The sequence below is a fragment of the Salvelinus fontinalis genome, chromosome 40, assembly GCF_029448725.1.
Source record: "Salvelinus fontinalis isolate EN_2023a chromosome 40, ASM2944872v1, whole genome shotgun sequence".
NCBI classification, from domain to species: domain Eukaryota; kingdom Metazoa; phylum Chordata; class Actinopteri; order Salmoniformes; family Salmonidae; genus Salvelinus; species Salvelinus fontinalis.
Window position 1 is genome coordinate 8,217,145 of NC_074704.1, and position 15,964 is coordinate 8,233,108.

The 15,964-nt window shown below is 42.2% G+C and overlaps 1 protein-coding gene across 1 annotated transcript in view; it reads right to left on the bottom strand.

The window, feature by feature from the left end:
• LOC129838971 (asc-type amino acid transporter 1-like) overlaps positions 1 to 15,964 on the bottom strand; it is a 101,817-nt gene that overhangs the window by 4,551 nt on the left and 81,302 nt on the right. The window contains exons 6-10 of the mRNA XM_055906235.1: positions 12,583 to 12,706; positions 9,950 to 10,053; positions 4,107 to 4,203; positions 2,192 to 2,341; positions 918 to 1,095 (exon numbers count right to left, since the gene is read on the bottom strand). Of these exons, the coding sequence (XP_055762210.1) occupies positions 918 to 1,095; positions 2,192 to 2,341; positions 4,107 to 4,203; positions 9,950 to 10,053; positions 12,583 to 12,706 (653 nt within the window). The remainder of the gene's footprint in view (positions 1 to 917; positions 1,096 to 2,191; positions 2,342 to 4,106; positions 4,204 to 9,949; positions 10,054 to 12,582; positions 12,707 to 15,964) is intronic.

Here is a 15,964-nt window from a genome sequence, read left to right on the forward strand (position 1 = left end):
GCATGTCATTCTGCTGCCTTATCAGTGTCGATGCAGAGACGGCAGCATGTCATTCTGCTGCCTTATCAGTGTCGATGCAGAGACGGCAGCATGTCATTCTGCTACCTTATCAGTGTCCATACAGAGACGGCAGCATGTCATTCTGCTACCTTATCAGTGTCGATACAGAGACGGCAGCATGTCATTCTGCTACCTTATCAGTGTCGATGCAGAGACGGCAGCATGTCATTCTGCTGCCTTATCAGTGTCGATGCAGAGACGGCAGCATGTCATTCTGCTACCTTATCAGTGTCGATACAGAGACGGCAGCATGTCATTCTGCTACCTTATCAGTGTCGATGCAGAGACGGCAGCATGTCATTCTGCTGCCTTATCAGTGTCGATGCAGAGACGGCAGCATGTCATTCTGCTGCCTTATCAGTGTCGATACAGAGACGGCAGCATGTCATTCTGCTACCTTATCAGTGTCGATGCAGAGACGGCAGCATGTCATTCTGCTACCTTATCAGTGTCGATCCAGAGACGGCAGCATGTCATTCTGCTGCCTTATCAGTGTCGATCCAGAGACGGCAGCATGTCATTCTGCTACCTTATCAGTGTCGATGCAGAGACGGCAGCATGTCATTCTGCTATCTTATCAGTGTCGATGCAGAGACGGCAGCATGTCATTCTGCTGCCTTATCAGTGTCGATCCAGAGACGGCAGCATGTCATTCTGCTACCTTATCAGTGTCGATCCAGAGACGGCAGCATGTCATTCTGCTACCTTATCAGTGTCGATCCAGAGACGGCAGCATGACTGTAGTTGTGGTTGTCTTACCTACCTTAGTTGAATGACTGTAAGTTTGCTCTGAGTCAGAGCGTCTGGTGAATGACCTGACATGGACATGCAATACGAGGAGTGTAGGAGTCACTCACCCACAACCCTGTAGACACATCTGGGCTTGTTCTTCCAGTGGACTCCGACGAAGTAGACGGGTACCCCGGTGAGCATGATGACGATCCCCATGCCACACACCACGGGCTCCGAGTACAGGCTGAACCCCAGCAGCACCGCCCAGAACACCAGGTAGCTGATAGGGACCAACACACTCACCTGAAGGGAGAGGGGGAGGGGGGAGAATGACCAGTTAATTTCCTGGTTACGGTGTGCACCAGATATAGTAGCATCAGATATAGTAATATCAGATATAGTAACATCAGATATAGTACCATCAGATATAGTAGAATCAGATATAGTAGCATCAGATTTAGTACCATCAGATATAGTAATATCAGATATAGTAACATCAGATATAGTACCATCAGATATAGTAATATCAGATATAGTAGCATCAGATATAGTAATATCAGATATAGTAACATCAGATATAGTACCATCAGATATAGTAGAATCAGATATAGTAGCATCAGATATAGTAGAATCAGATATAGTAGCATCAGATATAGTAGCAGCAGATATAGTAGCATGAGATATAGTAGCAGCAGATATAGTACCACCAGATATAGTAGCAGCAGATATAGTAGCAGCAGATATAGTAGCAGCAGATATAGTAGCATCAGATATAGTAGCATCAGATATAGTAGCATCAGATATAGTAGCAGCAGATATAGTAGCACCAGATATAGTAGCAGCAGATATAGTAGCATGAGATATAGTAGCAGCAGATATAGTATCACCAGATATAGTAGCAGCAGATATAGTAGCATCAGATATAGTAGCATCAGATATAGTAGCACCAGATATAGTAGCACCAGATATAGTAGCACCAGATATAGTAGCACCAGATATAGTAGCACCAGATATAGTAGCAGCAGATATAGTAGCATCAGATATAGTAACATCAGATATAGTAGCATCAGATATAGTAGCATCAGATATAGTAGCATGAGATATAGTAGCAGCAGATATAGTAGCATCAGATATAGTAGCACCAGATATAGTAACATCAGATATAGTAGCATCAGATATAGTAGCATCAGATATAGTAGCATCAGATATAGTAGCATCAGATATAGTAACATCAGATATAGTAACATCAGATATAGTAGCATCAGATATAGTACCACCAGATATAGTAGCAGCAGATATAGTAACATCAGATATAGTAACATCAGATATAGTAGCATCAGATATAGTAGCATCAGATATAGCATCAGATATAGTAGCAGCAGATATAGGCCTGCTGTACCTTGATGGGTCGTAGCAGGTTGGGTCTCTTCCAGCGATAGTACAGCAGGCCGGCGATGGTCACTCCATAGGACAGGAAGTTGATAAAAGACACATAGTTGATCAGGTTGTGAGTCTCTCCGATACACAGGATCACAATGGTGGCTCCGCACTGTGGAGGAGGAGGAGGAGGAGGAGAAGCAGAGGTCAATGAAACATAGACGTAACATACACTTTGTGGGCCTATAACATTATACACAAAGCTATATAGCACAGCCCTCTCACAGCAGTGAAACAGTCAACCTCACAGTGAAATGCTTTACTTACCAATAACCAATAGAGCAAAAAAGGTGTTAGGTGAACAATAGGTAGGTCAAGAAACAAAACAACAGTAAAAAGACAGGCTATATACAGTAGCGAGGCTATACAGTAGCGAGGCTATACAGTAGCGAGGCTATACAGTAGCGAGGCTATACAGTAGTGAGGCTATACAGTAGCGAGGCTATACAGTAGCGAGGTTATACAGTAGTGAGGCTATAAAAGTAGCGAGGCTATACAGTAGCAAGGCTACATACAGTAGCGAGGCTATATACAGTAGCGAGGCTATACAGTAGTGAGGCTATAAAAGTAGCGAGGCTATACAGTAGCGAGGCTACATACAGTAGCGAGGCTATACAGTAGCGATGCCATACAGTAGCGAGGCTATACAGTAGCGATGCGATACAGTAGCGAGGCTATACAGTAGCGAGGCTATACAGTAGCGAGGCTACACAGCGCGCGGCTACACAAGTAGCAAGGCTATACAGTAGCGAGGCTACATACAGTAGCGAGGCTACATACAGTAGCGAAGCTACACAGTAGCGAGGCTATACAGTAGCGAGACTATACAGTAGCGAGGCTACACACAGTAGCGAGGCTATACAGTAGCGAGGCTATACAGTAGCGAGGCTACACACAGTAGCGAGGCTACACACAGTAGCGAGGCTATACAGTAGCGAGGCTACACAAATAGCGAGGAATAGGGGTGCAGTAACTTACACAGACTAGCAGAGCAGGAATAGGGGTGCAGTAACTTACACAGACTAGCAGAGCAGGAATAGGGGTGCAGTAATTTACACAGACTAGCAGAGCAGGAATAGGGGTGCAGTAACTTACACAGACTAGCAGAGCGGGAATAGGGGTGCAGTAACTTACACAGACTAGCAGAGCAGGAATAGGGGTGCAGTAACTTACACAGACTAGCAGAGCAGGAATAGGGGTGCAGTAATTTACACAGACTAGCAGAGCAGGAATAGGGGTGCAGTAATTTACACAGACTAGCAGAGCAGGAATAGGGGTGCAGTAACTTACACAGACTAGCAGAGCGGGAATAGGGGTGCAGTAATTTACACAGACTAGCAGAGCAGGAATAGGGGAGCAGTAATTTACACAGACTAGCAGAGCAGGAATAGGGGTGCAGTAACTTACACAGACTAGCAGAGCGGGAATAGGGGTGTAGTAATTTACACAGACTAGCAGAGCAGGAATAGGGGAGCAGTAATTTACACAGACTAGCAGAGCAGGAATAGGGGTGCAGTAATTTAAACACAGACTAGCAGAGCAGGAATAGGGGTGCAGTAACTTACACAGACTAGCAGAGCGGGAATAGGGGTGTAGTAATTTACACAGACTAGCAGAGCAGGAATAGGGGAGCAGTAATTTACACAGACTAGCAGAGCGGGAATAGGGGTGCAGTAATTTACACAGACTAGCAGAGCAGGATTAGGGGTGCAGTAACTTACACAGACTAGCAGAGCAGGAATAGGGGTGCAGTAACTTACACAGACTAGCAGAGCGGGAATAGGGGTGCAGTAATTTACACAGACTAGCAGAGCAGGAATAGGGGTGCAGTAATTTACACAGACTAGCAGAGCAGGAATAGGGGTACAGTAACTTACACAGACTAGCAGAGCAGGAATAGGGGTGCAGTTTTTCAGGTGGATCATGGCCAACAGGTAAGGCAGGTGACCCTCTCTGGCTCCAGAGAAACACAACCTGTGGAGAAAAAGGACAATAGCGTTTGAGGTGTATGCAGGTGGTTGGAGAGTGATGCTAGAAACACCGGGATTGTGAGTTGGATTCCTGCAGAGCTACAGATACGCTATGAAGGAAGGGGACTGTATATTGGTATGGGTTATGGATGAAGTGGACTGTATATTGGTATGGGTTATGGATGAAGTGGACTGTATATTGGTATGGGTTATGGATGAAGTGGACTGTATATTGATATGGGTTATGGATGAAGTGGACTGTATATTGGTATGGGTTATGGATGAAGTGGACTGTATATTGGTATGGGTATATTGATATGGGTTATGGATGAAGTGGACTGTATATTGGTATGGGTATATTGGTATGGGTTATGGATGAAGTGGACTGTATATTGATATGGGTTATGGATGAAGTGGACTGTATATTGGTATGGGTATATTGGTATGGGTTATGGATGAAGTGGACTGTATATTGGTATGGGTTATGGATGAAGTGGACTGTATATTAATATGGGTTATGGATGAAGTGGACTGTATATTGGTATGGGTATATTGATATGGGTTATGGATGAAGTGGACTGTATATTGGTATGGGTTATGGATGAAGTGGACTGTATATTGGTATGGGTTATGGATGAAGTGGACTGTATATTGGTATGGGTTATGGATGAAGTGGACTGTATATTGGTATGGGTATATTAATATGGGTTATGGATGAAGTGGACTGTATATTGGTATGGGTTATGGATGAAGTGGACTGTATATTGGTATGGGTTATGGATGAAGTGGACTGTATATTGGTATGGGTTATGGATGAAGTGGACTGTATATTGGTATGGGTATATTGATATGGGTTATGGAGTAAGGGGACTGTATATTGGTATGGGTATATTGATATGGGTTATGGATGAAGTGGACTGTACATCGGTATGGGTTATGGAGGAAGTGGACTGTATATTGGTATGGGTATATTGGTATGGGTTATGGATGAAGTGGACTGTATATTGGTATGGGTATATTAATATGGGTTATGGATGAAGTGGACTGTATATTGGTATGGGTTATGGATGAAGTGGACTGTATATTGGTATGGGTTATGGAGGAAGTGGACTGTATATTGGTATGGGTTATGGATGAAGTGGACTGTATATTGGTATGGGTTATGGATGAAGTGGACTGTATATTGGTATGGGTTATGGATGAAGTGGACTGTATATTGGTATGGGTATATTAATATGGGTTATGGATGAAGTGGACTGTATATTGGTATGGGTTATGGATGAAGTGGACTGTATATTGGTATGGGTTATGGAGGAAGTGGACTGTATATTGGTATGGGTTATGGATGAAGTGGACTGTATATTGGTATGGGTTATGGATGAAGTGGACTGTATATTGGTATGGGTTATGGAGGAAGTGGACTGTATATTAATATGGGTTATGGATGAAGTGGACTGTAAATTGGTATGGGTTATGGATGAAGTGGACTGTATATTGGTATGGGTTATGGATGAAGTGGACTGTATATTGGTATGGTTTATGGAGGAAGTGGACTGTATATTAATATGGGTTATGGATGAAGTGGACTGTATATTGGTATGGGTTATGGATGAAGTGGACTGTATATTGGTATGGGTATATTGATATGGGTTATGGATGAAGTGGACTGTATATTAATATGGGTTATGGATGAAGTGGACTGTATATTGATATGGGTTATGGAGTAAGGGGACTGTATATTGGTATGGGTTATGGATGAAGTGGACTGTATATTGGTATGGGTTATGGATGAAGTGGACTGTATATTGGTATGGGTTATGGATGAAGTGGACTGTATATTGTTATGGGTTATGGATGAAGTGGACTGTATATTGGTATGGGTTATGGATGAAGTGGACTGTACATTGGTATGGGTTATGGATGAAGTGGACTGTATATTGGTATGGGTTATGGATGAAGTGGACTGTATAATGGTATGGGTATATTGGTATGGGTTATGGATGAAGTGGACTGTGTATTGGTATGGGTTATGGATGAAGTGGACTGTATATTAATATGGGTTATGGATGAAGTGGACTGTATATTGGTATGGGTTATGGATGAAGTGGACTGTATATTAATATGGGTTATGGAGGAAGTGGACTGCATATTGGTATGGGTTATGGATGAAGTGGACTGTATATTGGTATGGGTATATTGATATGGGTTATGGATGAAGTGGACTGTATATTGATATGGGTTATGGATGAAGTGGACTGTATATTAATATGGGTTATGGATGAAGTGGACTGTATATTGGTAGGGGTTATGGATGAAGTGGACTGTATATTAATATGGGTTATGGATGAAGTGGACTGTATATTGGTATGGGTATATTAATATGGGTTATGGATGAAGTGGACTGTATATTAATATGGGTTATGGAGGAAGTGGACTGTATATTGATATGGGTTATGGAGTAAGGGGACTGTATATTGGTATGGGTATATTGGTATGGGTTATGGATGAAGTGGACTGTATATTGGTATGGGTTATGGATGAAGTGGACTGTATATTGGTGTGGGTATATTGATATGGGTCATGAATGAAGTGGACTGTATATTGGTATGGGTATATTGATATGGGTCATGAATGAAGTGAACTGTATATTGGTATGGGTATATTGATATGGGTCATGAATGAAGTGGACTGTATATTGGTATGGGTTATGGATGAAGTGGACTGTATATTGGTATGGGTAATGGATGAAGTGGACTGTATATTGATATGGGTTATGGATGAAGTGGACTGTATATTGATATGGGTTATGGATGAAGTGGACTGTATATTGGTATGGGTTATGGATGAAGTGGACTGTATATTGGTATGGGTTATGGATGAAGTGGACTGTATATTGGTATGGGTATATTAATATGGGTTATGGATGAAGTGGACTGTATATTGGTATGGGTTATGGATGAAGTGGACTGTATATTGGTATGGGTTATGGATGAAGTGGACTGTATATTGGTATGGGTATATTAATATGGGTTATGGATGAAGTGGACTGTATATTGGTATGGGTTATGGATGAAGTGGACTGTATATTGGTATGGGTTATGGATGAAGTGGACTGTATATTGGTATGGGTTATGGATGAAGTGGACTGTGTATTGGTATGGGTTATGGATGAAGTGGACTGTATATTGGTATGGGTTATGGATGAAGTGGACTGTATATTGGTATGGTTTATGGAGGAAGTGGACTGTATATTAATATGGGTTATGGATGAAGTGGACTGTATATTGGTATGGGTTATGGATGAAGTGGACTGTATATTGGTATGGGTATATTGATATGGGTTATGGATGAAGTGGACTGTATATTAATATGGGTTATGGATGAAGTGGACTGTATATTGATATGGGTTATGGAGTAAGGGGACTGTATATTGGTATGGGTTATGGATGAAGTGGACTGTATAATGGTATGGGTATATTGGTATGGGTTATGGATGAAGTGGACTGTGTATTGGTATGGGTTATGGATGAAGTGGACTGTATATTAATATGGGTTATGGATGAAGTGGACTGTATATTGGTATGGGTTATGGATGAAGTGGACTGTATATTAATATGGGTTATGGAGGAAGTGGACTGTATATTGGTATGGGTTATGGATGAAGTGGACTGTATATTGGTATGGGTATATTGATATGGGTTATGGATGAAGTGGACTGTATATTGATATGGGTTATGGATGAAGTGGACTGTATATTAATATGGGTTATGGATGAAGTGGACTGTATATTGGTAGGGGTTATGGATGAAGTGGACTGTATATTAATATGGGTTATGGATGAAGTGGACTGTATATTGGTATGGGTATATTAATATGGGTTATGGATGAAGTGGACTGTATATTAATATGGGTTATGAAGGAAGTGGACTGTATATTGATATGGGTTATGGAGTAAGGGGACTGTATATTGGTATGGGTATATTGGTATGGGTTATGGATGAAGTGGACTGTATATTGGTATGGGTTATGGATGAAGTGGACTGTATATTGGTGTGGGTATATTGATATGGGTCATGAATGAAGTGGACTGTATATTGGTATGGGTATATTGATATGGGTCATGAATGAAGTGGACTGTATATTGGTATGGGTATATTGATATGGGTCATGAATGAAGTGGACTGTATATTGGTATGGGTTATGGATGAAGTGGACTGTATATTGGTATGGGTTATGGATGAAGTGGACTGTATATTGATATGGGTTATGGATGAAGTGGACTGTATATTGGTATGGGTTATGGATGAAGTGGACTGTATATTGGTATGGGTATATTGATATGGGTTATGGATGAAGTGGACTGTATATTAATATGGGTTATGGATGAAGTGGACTGTATATTGATATGGGTTATGGAGTAAGGGGACTGTATATTGGTATGGGTTATGGATGAAGTGGACTGTATATTGGTATGGGTTATGGATGAAGTGGACTGTATATTGGTATGGGTTATGGATGAAGTGGACTGTATATTGGTATGGGTTATGGATGAAGTGGACTGTATATTGGTATGGGTTATGGATGAAGTGGACTGTACATTGGTATGGGTTATGGATGAAGTGGACTGTATATTGGTATGGGTTATGGATGAAGTGGACTGTATAATGGTATGGGTATATTGGTATGGGTTATGGATGAATGTTACAGGACAATAACGTGGGAAGTTTCCTTGGGGGGCGGTCCCCCGACGGAGAGGTTGGAGAACCGCTGACTATATTATGAGACTATTAGTCACGTTCCTGACCTGTTTTCTGTTGTTTTGTATGTGTTTGATGGTCAGGGCGTGAGTTTTGGGTGGGCAGTCTATGTTTTCTGTTTCTATGTTGGTTTTGGGTTGCCTGGTATGGCTCTCAATTAGAGACAGGTGTTTGACGTTTCCTCTGATTGAGAGTCATATTAAGGTAGGTTGTTCTCACTGTTTGTTTGTGGGTGATTGTCGTCCGTGTCTGTGCACCACACGGGACTGTAGCGTTTCGTTCGTTCGTTCGTAATAGTCTGTACCTGTTCCTACGTGATTCGTGTTGTATGTAAGTTGTCATGGCGAAGGCCAGTCTACATTCGTTTTGGTTATTTTGTAATACTTCCAAGTGTTTGTTTTTCGTGTCTCGTCGTTTGATTTATTAAATCATTATGAATTCACACCCCGCTGCACGTTGGTCAAATCACTACTCCTCCTCTTCGTATGAAGAGGAGGAGGAACATCGTTACATTATTAGTACCTGGAAGAGGTGAAGAGGGGTTGGAGAACCCGCTGACTATATTATGAGGCTATTAGTACCTGGAAGAGGTGAAGAGAGGTTGGAGAACCCGCTGACTATATTATGAGGCTATTAGTACCTGGTGGAGGTGAAGAGAGGTTGGAGAACCCGCTGACTATATTATGAGGCTATTAGTACCTGGAAGAGGTGAAGAGAGGTTGGAGAACCCGCTGACTATATTATGAAACTATTAGTACCTGGAAGAGGTGAAGAGAGGTTGGAGAACCCGCTGACTATATTACGAGACTATTAGTACCTGGATGAAGTGAAGAGAGGTTGGAGAACCCGCTGACTATATTATGAGGCTATTAGTACCTGGAAGAGGTGAAGAGAGGTTGGAGAACCGCTGACTATATTATGAAACTATTAGTACCTGGAAGAGGTGAAGAGAGGTTGGAGAACCCGCTGACTATATTATGAGACTATTAGTACCTGGAAGAGGTGAAGAGATAGCCGTTGATGCCTCCGAATGTCGACAGAGCCACAGAGATGGGCATCACCCAGGAGAATACGCCCAGCAACTTCTCACCAAATGTCTGTAGAAAAACCATTCAACAATCATTAAACAACCTTCAAAACAACCACAGATAGTTAACTGTTAAATAACCACACAAAATCACATCACCACATTTTATTTGTTTATTATGGATCCTCATTAGCTTTTAGGGAGTTTTTTCTAGGGAGTTTTTCCCTAGCCACCGTGCTTCTACACCTGCATTGCTTGCTGTTTTGGGGGTTTTAGGCTGGGGGTTTCTGTACAGCACTTTGAGATATTAGCTGATGTACGAAGGGCTATATAAAATAAACTTGATTTGATTTGATTTTACAGAAGCAGCAGTGTCACGACTCCTACCGAAGGTGGCTCCACTTCCTGTTCGGGCGGCGCTCGGCGGTCGTCGTCGCCGGTCTACTAGCTGCCACCGATCCCTTTTTCCTTTTTGTTTGTTTTTGTCTAATTGTTTTCACCTGTTCCTTGTTGGGTTTTTGGGATGGGTACTATTTAGGTTCGTTTTGCCCGCTGGTGTTTGTGCGGGCTTGTTGTTATTGTACGTAGGAGGTGTATTGTTTATTTTGGGTTTTCGCTGTCCGGTTTATGTAACAGTGGTCTGTGGGTTGTGTTTGCGCCTGTGTTTTGGCTTCACCCATTTTTCTACCTGTTCCTGTTTGACTGTGGACATTAAAGCGTTTTTTCCCCCGTGAATTTCTGTTCTCTGCGCCTGACTCCACACCCATCATTCTCCTGACGTTACAAGCAGCTTCTCTTCCTGGTGTTTATTATGGATCCTCATTAGCTTTTACAGAAGCAGCAGCTCCTCTTCTTGTGGTCCACAAAAAAACACAAAACATAACAAGTAATAAAACACTGCCCTTTTCCACCTGGATAAAAGGAACACCTATGTGAGAATGCTGTTCACTGACTACAGTTCAGCGTTCAACACCATAGTGCCCACAAAGCTCATCACCAAGCTAAGGACCCTGGGACTAAACACCTCCCTCTGCAACTGGATCCTGGACTTCCTGACGGGCCGCCCCCCAGGTGGTAAGGGTAGGCAACAACACATCTGCCACGCTGACCCTCAACACAGGGGCCCCTCAGGGGTGCGTGCTCAGTCCCCTCATGTACTCCCTGTTCACCTACGACTGCGTGGCCAGGCACAACTCCAACACCATCATTAAGTTTGCTGATGACACAACAGTGGTAGGCCTGATCTTTGACAACGATGAGACAGCCTATAGGGAGGAGGTCAGAGACCTGGCCGTGTGGTGCCAGGATAACAACCTCTCCCTCAACGTGATCAAGACAAAGGAGATGATTGTGGACTACAGGAAAAGGAAGGCCGACCACGCCCCCATTCTCATCGATGGGGATGTAGTGGAGCAGGTTGAGAGCTTTAAGTTCCTTGGCGTCCACATCACCAACAAACTATCATGGTCCAAACATGCCAAGACAGTCGTGAAGAGGACATGACAAAGCCTATTCCCCCTTCAGGAGACTGAAAAGACTTGGCATGGGTCCTCAGATTGTCAAAAGGTTCTACAGCTGTACCACCGAGAGCATCCTGACTGGTTGCATCACCGCCTGGTATTGCAAATGCTCGGCCTCCGACAGCAAGGCGCTACAGAGGGTAGTGCGTACGGCCCAGTACATCACCGGGGCCAAGCTTCCTACCATCCAGGACCTCTATACCAGGCGGTGTCAGAGGAAGGCCCTAAAAATGTCCAAAGACTCCAGCCACCCTAGTCATAGACTGTTTTCTCTGCTACCGCACGGCAAGCGGTACTGGAACCAACAGGACCCTGAACAGCTTCTTCCCCCAAGCCATCAGATAGTTATTTAATAGTTAACTTTTTTGACTAATTACATATGTGAGTTTGAGTTTATTTTTACAGGGACAGTGCACATTAATCAACGTTTCAGTAAAAGTGCCGGTTTTAGCCAGCCGGCTAATTTTCAACCGCAGTCCCTGGGCAGGTTATTAAAAACATATGCTGCTGCTACTGTTTATTATCTATCCTGTTGCTTAATCACTTTATTCCTAGTTATATGTAAATATCTACCTCAATTACCTCGTACCCCTGCACATTGACTCAGTACTTGTACTTCCTGTATATAGCCATGTTATTACCTCGTACCCCTGTACATTGACTCAGTACTGGTACTTCCTGTATATAGCCATGTTATTACCTGGTACTTCCTGTATATAGCCATGTTATTACCTCGTACCCCTGTACATTGACTCAGTACTGGTACTTCCTGTATATAGCCATGTTATTACCTGGTACTTCCTGTATATAGCCATGTTATTACCTGGTACTTCCTGTATATAGCCATGTTATTACCTGGTACTTCCTGTATATAGCCATGTTATTACCTGGTACTTCCTGTATATAGCCATGTTATGGCCTGGTACTGCCTGTATATAGTCATGTTATTATCTGTTACTTCCTGTATATAATTCCTGTATATAACCATGTTATTGTTACTCATTGTGTATTTATTATGACTTTATTATTAAGTGTTATTACTTTTCGATTATTTTATTTATAGATGCATTAATTCTCACCACGGCCACGGCGTTGGATGCCAACAGCTCTTCGGGGGTCATGGAGGAGAAGTATGCGATGTTGGTCAGTGTGTAGACTAACGTCACCAGGGGAATGGATATGTAGATCGCTCGGGGCAGGTTCCTGAGATTACAGACATATTTTACAGTAATATACCAGGTTCCTGTAAAACAGTACATTATATTACAGTAATATAGTACTGTAATAATATTTTACAGTAATATGTAGATCGCCCGGGGCAGGTTCCTGAGATTACAGACATATTTTACAGTAATATACCAGGTTCCTGTAAAACAGTACATTTTATTACAGTAATATAGTACTGTAATAATATTTTACAGTAATATGTAGATAGCCCGGGGCAGGTTCCTAGAGTAACAGGTAACATATTACAGAAGCATGCCATGACACTGACAGTCAGTAACATATTTTACAGTAATATACCAGGTTCCTGTAAAACAGTAGATTATATTACAGTAATATAGTACTGTAATAATAAAATATATTACAGTAATATGTAGATAGCCCGGGGCAGGTTCCTGAGATTAGAAACATATTTTACAGTAATATACCAGGTTCCTGTAAAACAGTACATTATATTACAGTAATATAGTACTGTAATAATATATTACAGTAATATGTAGATAGCCCAGGGCAGGTTCCTGAGATTAGAAACATATTTTACAGTAATATACCAGGTTCCTGTAAAACAGTACATTATATTACAGTAATATAGTACTGTAATAATATATTACAGTAATATGTAGATAGCCCGGGGCAGGTTCCTGAGATTAGAAACATATTTTACAGTAATATACCAGGTTCCTGTAAAACAGTACATTATATTACAGTAATATAGTACTGTAATAATATATTATAGGATTATGTAGATGGCTAGGGGCAGGTTGCTAGAGTGACCACAGGTAACATATTACAGTAACATGCCTTGACACTGACAGTTAGCAATAACAGGAACATGTTACATATTGAAAAGCATATGTAAATAGCAATGACTTGTAACAGTCAACCCATTAGACAGCAGTGAGACAGTCAACTCATTAGACAGCAGTGAGACAGTCAACCCATTAGACAGCAGTGAGACAGTCAACCCATTAGACAGCAGTGAGACAGTCAACCCATTAGACAGCAGTGAGACAGTCAACTCATTAGACAGCAGTGAGACAGTCAACCCATTAGACAGCAGTGAGACAGTCAACTCATTAGACTGCAGTGAGACAGTCAACCCATTAGACAGCAGTGAGACAGTCAACCCATTAGACAGCAGTGAGACAGTCAACTCATTAGACAGCAGTGAGACAGTCAACCCATTAGACAGCAGTGAGACAGTCAACCCATTAGACAGCAGTGAGACAGTCAACCCATTAGACAGCAGTGAGACAGTCAATTCATTAGACAGCAGTGAGACAGTCAACCCATTAGACAGCAGTGAGACAGTCAACCCATTAGACAGCAGTGAGACAGTCAATTCATTAGACAGCAGTGAGACAGTCAACTCATTAGACAGCAGTGAGACAGTCAACCCATTAGACAGCAGTGAGACAGTCAACCCATTAGACAGCAGTGAGACAGTCAACCCATTAGACAGCAGTGAGACAGTCAACTCATTAGACAGCAGTGAGACAGTCAATTCATTAGACAGCAGTGAGACAGTCAACCCATTAGACAGCAGTGAGACAGTCAATTCATTAGACAGCAGTGAGACAGTCAACCCATTAGACAGCAGTGAGACAGTCAACTCATTAGACAGCAGTGAGACAGTCAACTCATTAGACAGCAGTGAGACAGTCAACTCATTAGACAGCAGTGAGACAGTCAATTCATTAGACAGCAGTGAGACAGTCAATTCATTAGACAGCAGTGAGACAGTCAACTCATTAGACAGCAGTGAGACAGTCAACTCATTAGACTGCAGTGAGACAGTCAACCCATTAGACTGCAGTGAGACAGTCAACCCATTAGACAGCAGTGAGACAGTCAACCCATTAGACAGCAGTGAGACAGTCAACCCATTAGACAGCAGTGAGACAGTCAACCCATTAGACAGCAGTGAGACAGTCAACTCATTAGACAGCAGTGAGACAGTCAACTCATTAGACAGCAGTGAGACAGTCAACTCATTAGACAGCAGTGAGACGGTAAAGTTAATGAATATAATTTGAGCATTGGAGGCAATAAGTAAACAGCTGCAACATGACCACATGTAAAGTCGATATATTAGTATGACAACAGGTGCTCTTCCACTTTCCACCACTAGGTGGTGCTATGAGGACACAGTTCGTTGCATCTCCGATTCTCCACCCTTCTCCTGAAGTGTACACTTGGAAAATTCGCTTCAGCTAATGTTTTGAGCAGACCAATGCTTTGAAATTCATAACAGGGAGTGTGCAAGTGCACACTTTGTTAGAAGGGTAAAAATTGGGACGTTGCCTAAATGTAGAGGTAGATTGGTCTACCCTGATTACATTGGGACGTAGCCTACATCTAGAGGTCTAGAGGTCTATCCTGATTAAATTGGGACGTAGCCTACACCTAGAGGTCTATCCTGATTAAATTGGGACGTAGCCTACATCTAGAGGTCTAGAGGTCTATCCTGATTAAATTGGGACGTAGCCTACATCTAGAGGTCTATCCTGATTAAATTGGGACGTAGCCTACATCTAGAGGTCTATCCTGATTAAATTGGGACGTAGCCTACATCTAGAGGTCTAGAGGTCTATCCTGATTAAATTGGGACGTAGCCTACATCTAGAGGTCTATCCTGATTAAATTGGGACGTAGCCTACATCTAGAGGTCTATCCTGATTAAATTGGGACATAGCCTAAATCTAGAGGTCTATCCTGATTAAATTGGGACGTAGCCTACATCTAGAGGTCTATCCTGATTAAATTGGGACGTAGCCTACATCTAGAGGTCTAGAGGTCTATCCTGATTAAATTGGGACGTAGCCTACATCTAGAGGTCTAGAGGTCTATCCTGATTAAATTGGGACGTAGCCTACATCTAGAGGTCTAGAGGTCTATCCTGATTAAATTGGGACGTAGCCTACATCTAGAGGTCTAGAGGTCTATCCTGATTAAATTGGGACGTAGCCTACATCTAGAGGTCTAGAGGTCTATCCTGATTAAATTGGGACGCAGTGTCACGCCCTGGCCTTATTATTCTTTGTTTTCTTTATTATTTTAGTTAGGTCAGGGTGTGACATGGGGAATGTTTATGTTTTTGTTGGTTTTGGGTGTTTATTTGGTAAAGGGGTTATGGGGTGGAGTATATGGTTTTGTGTTGAGTGTATATGTCTAGCGTTGTCTATGTTGGTTAGTTATCTAGGAGAGTCTATGGTTACCTGAATGAGTTCCCAATTA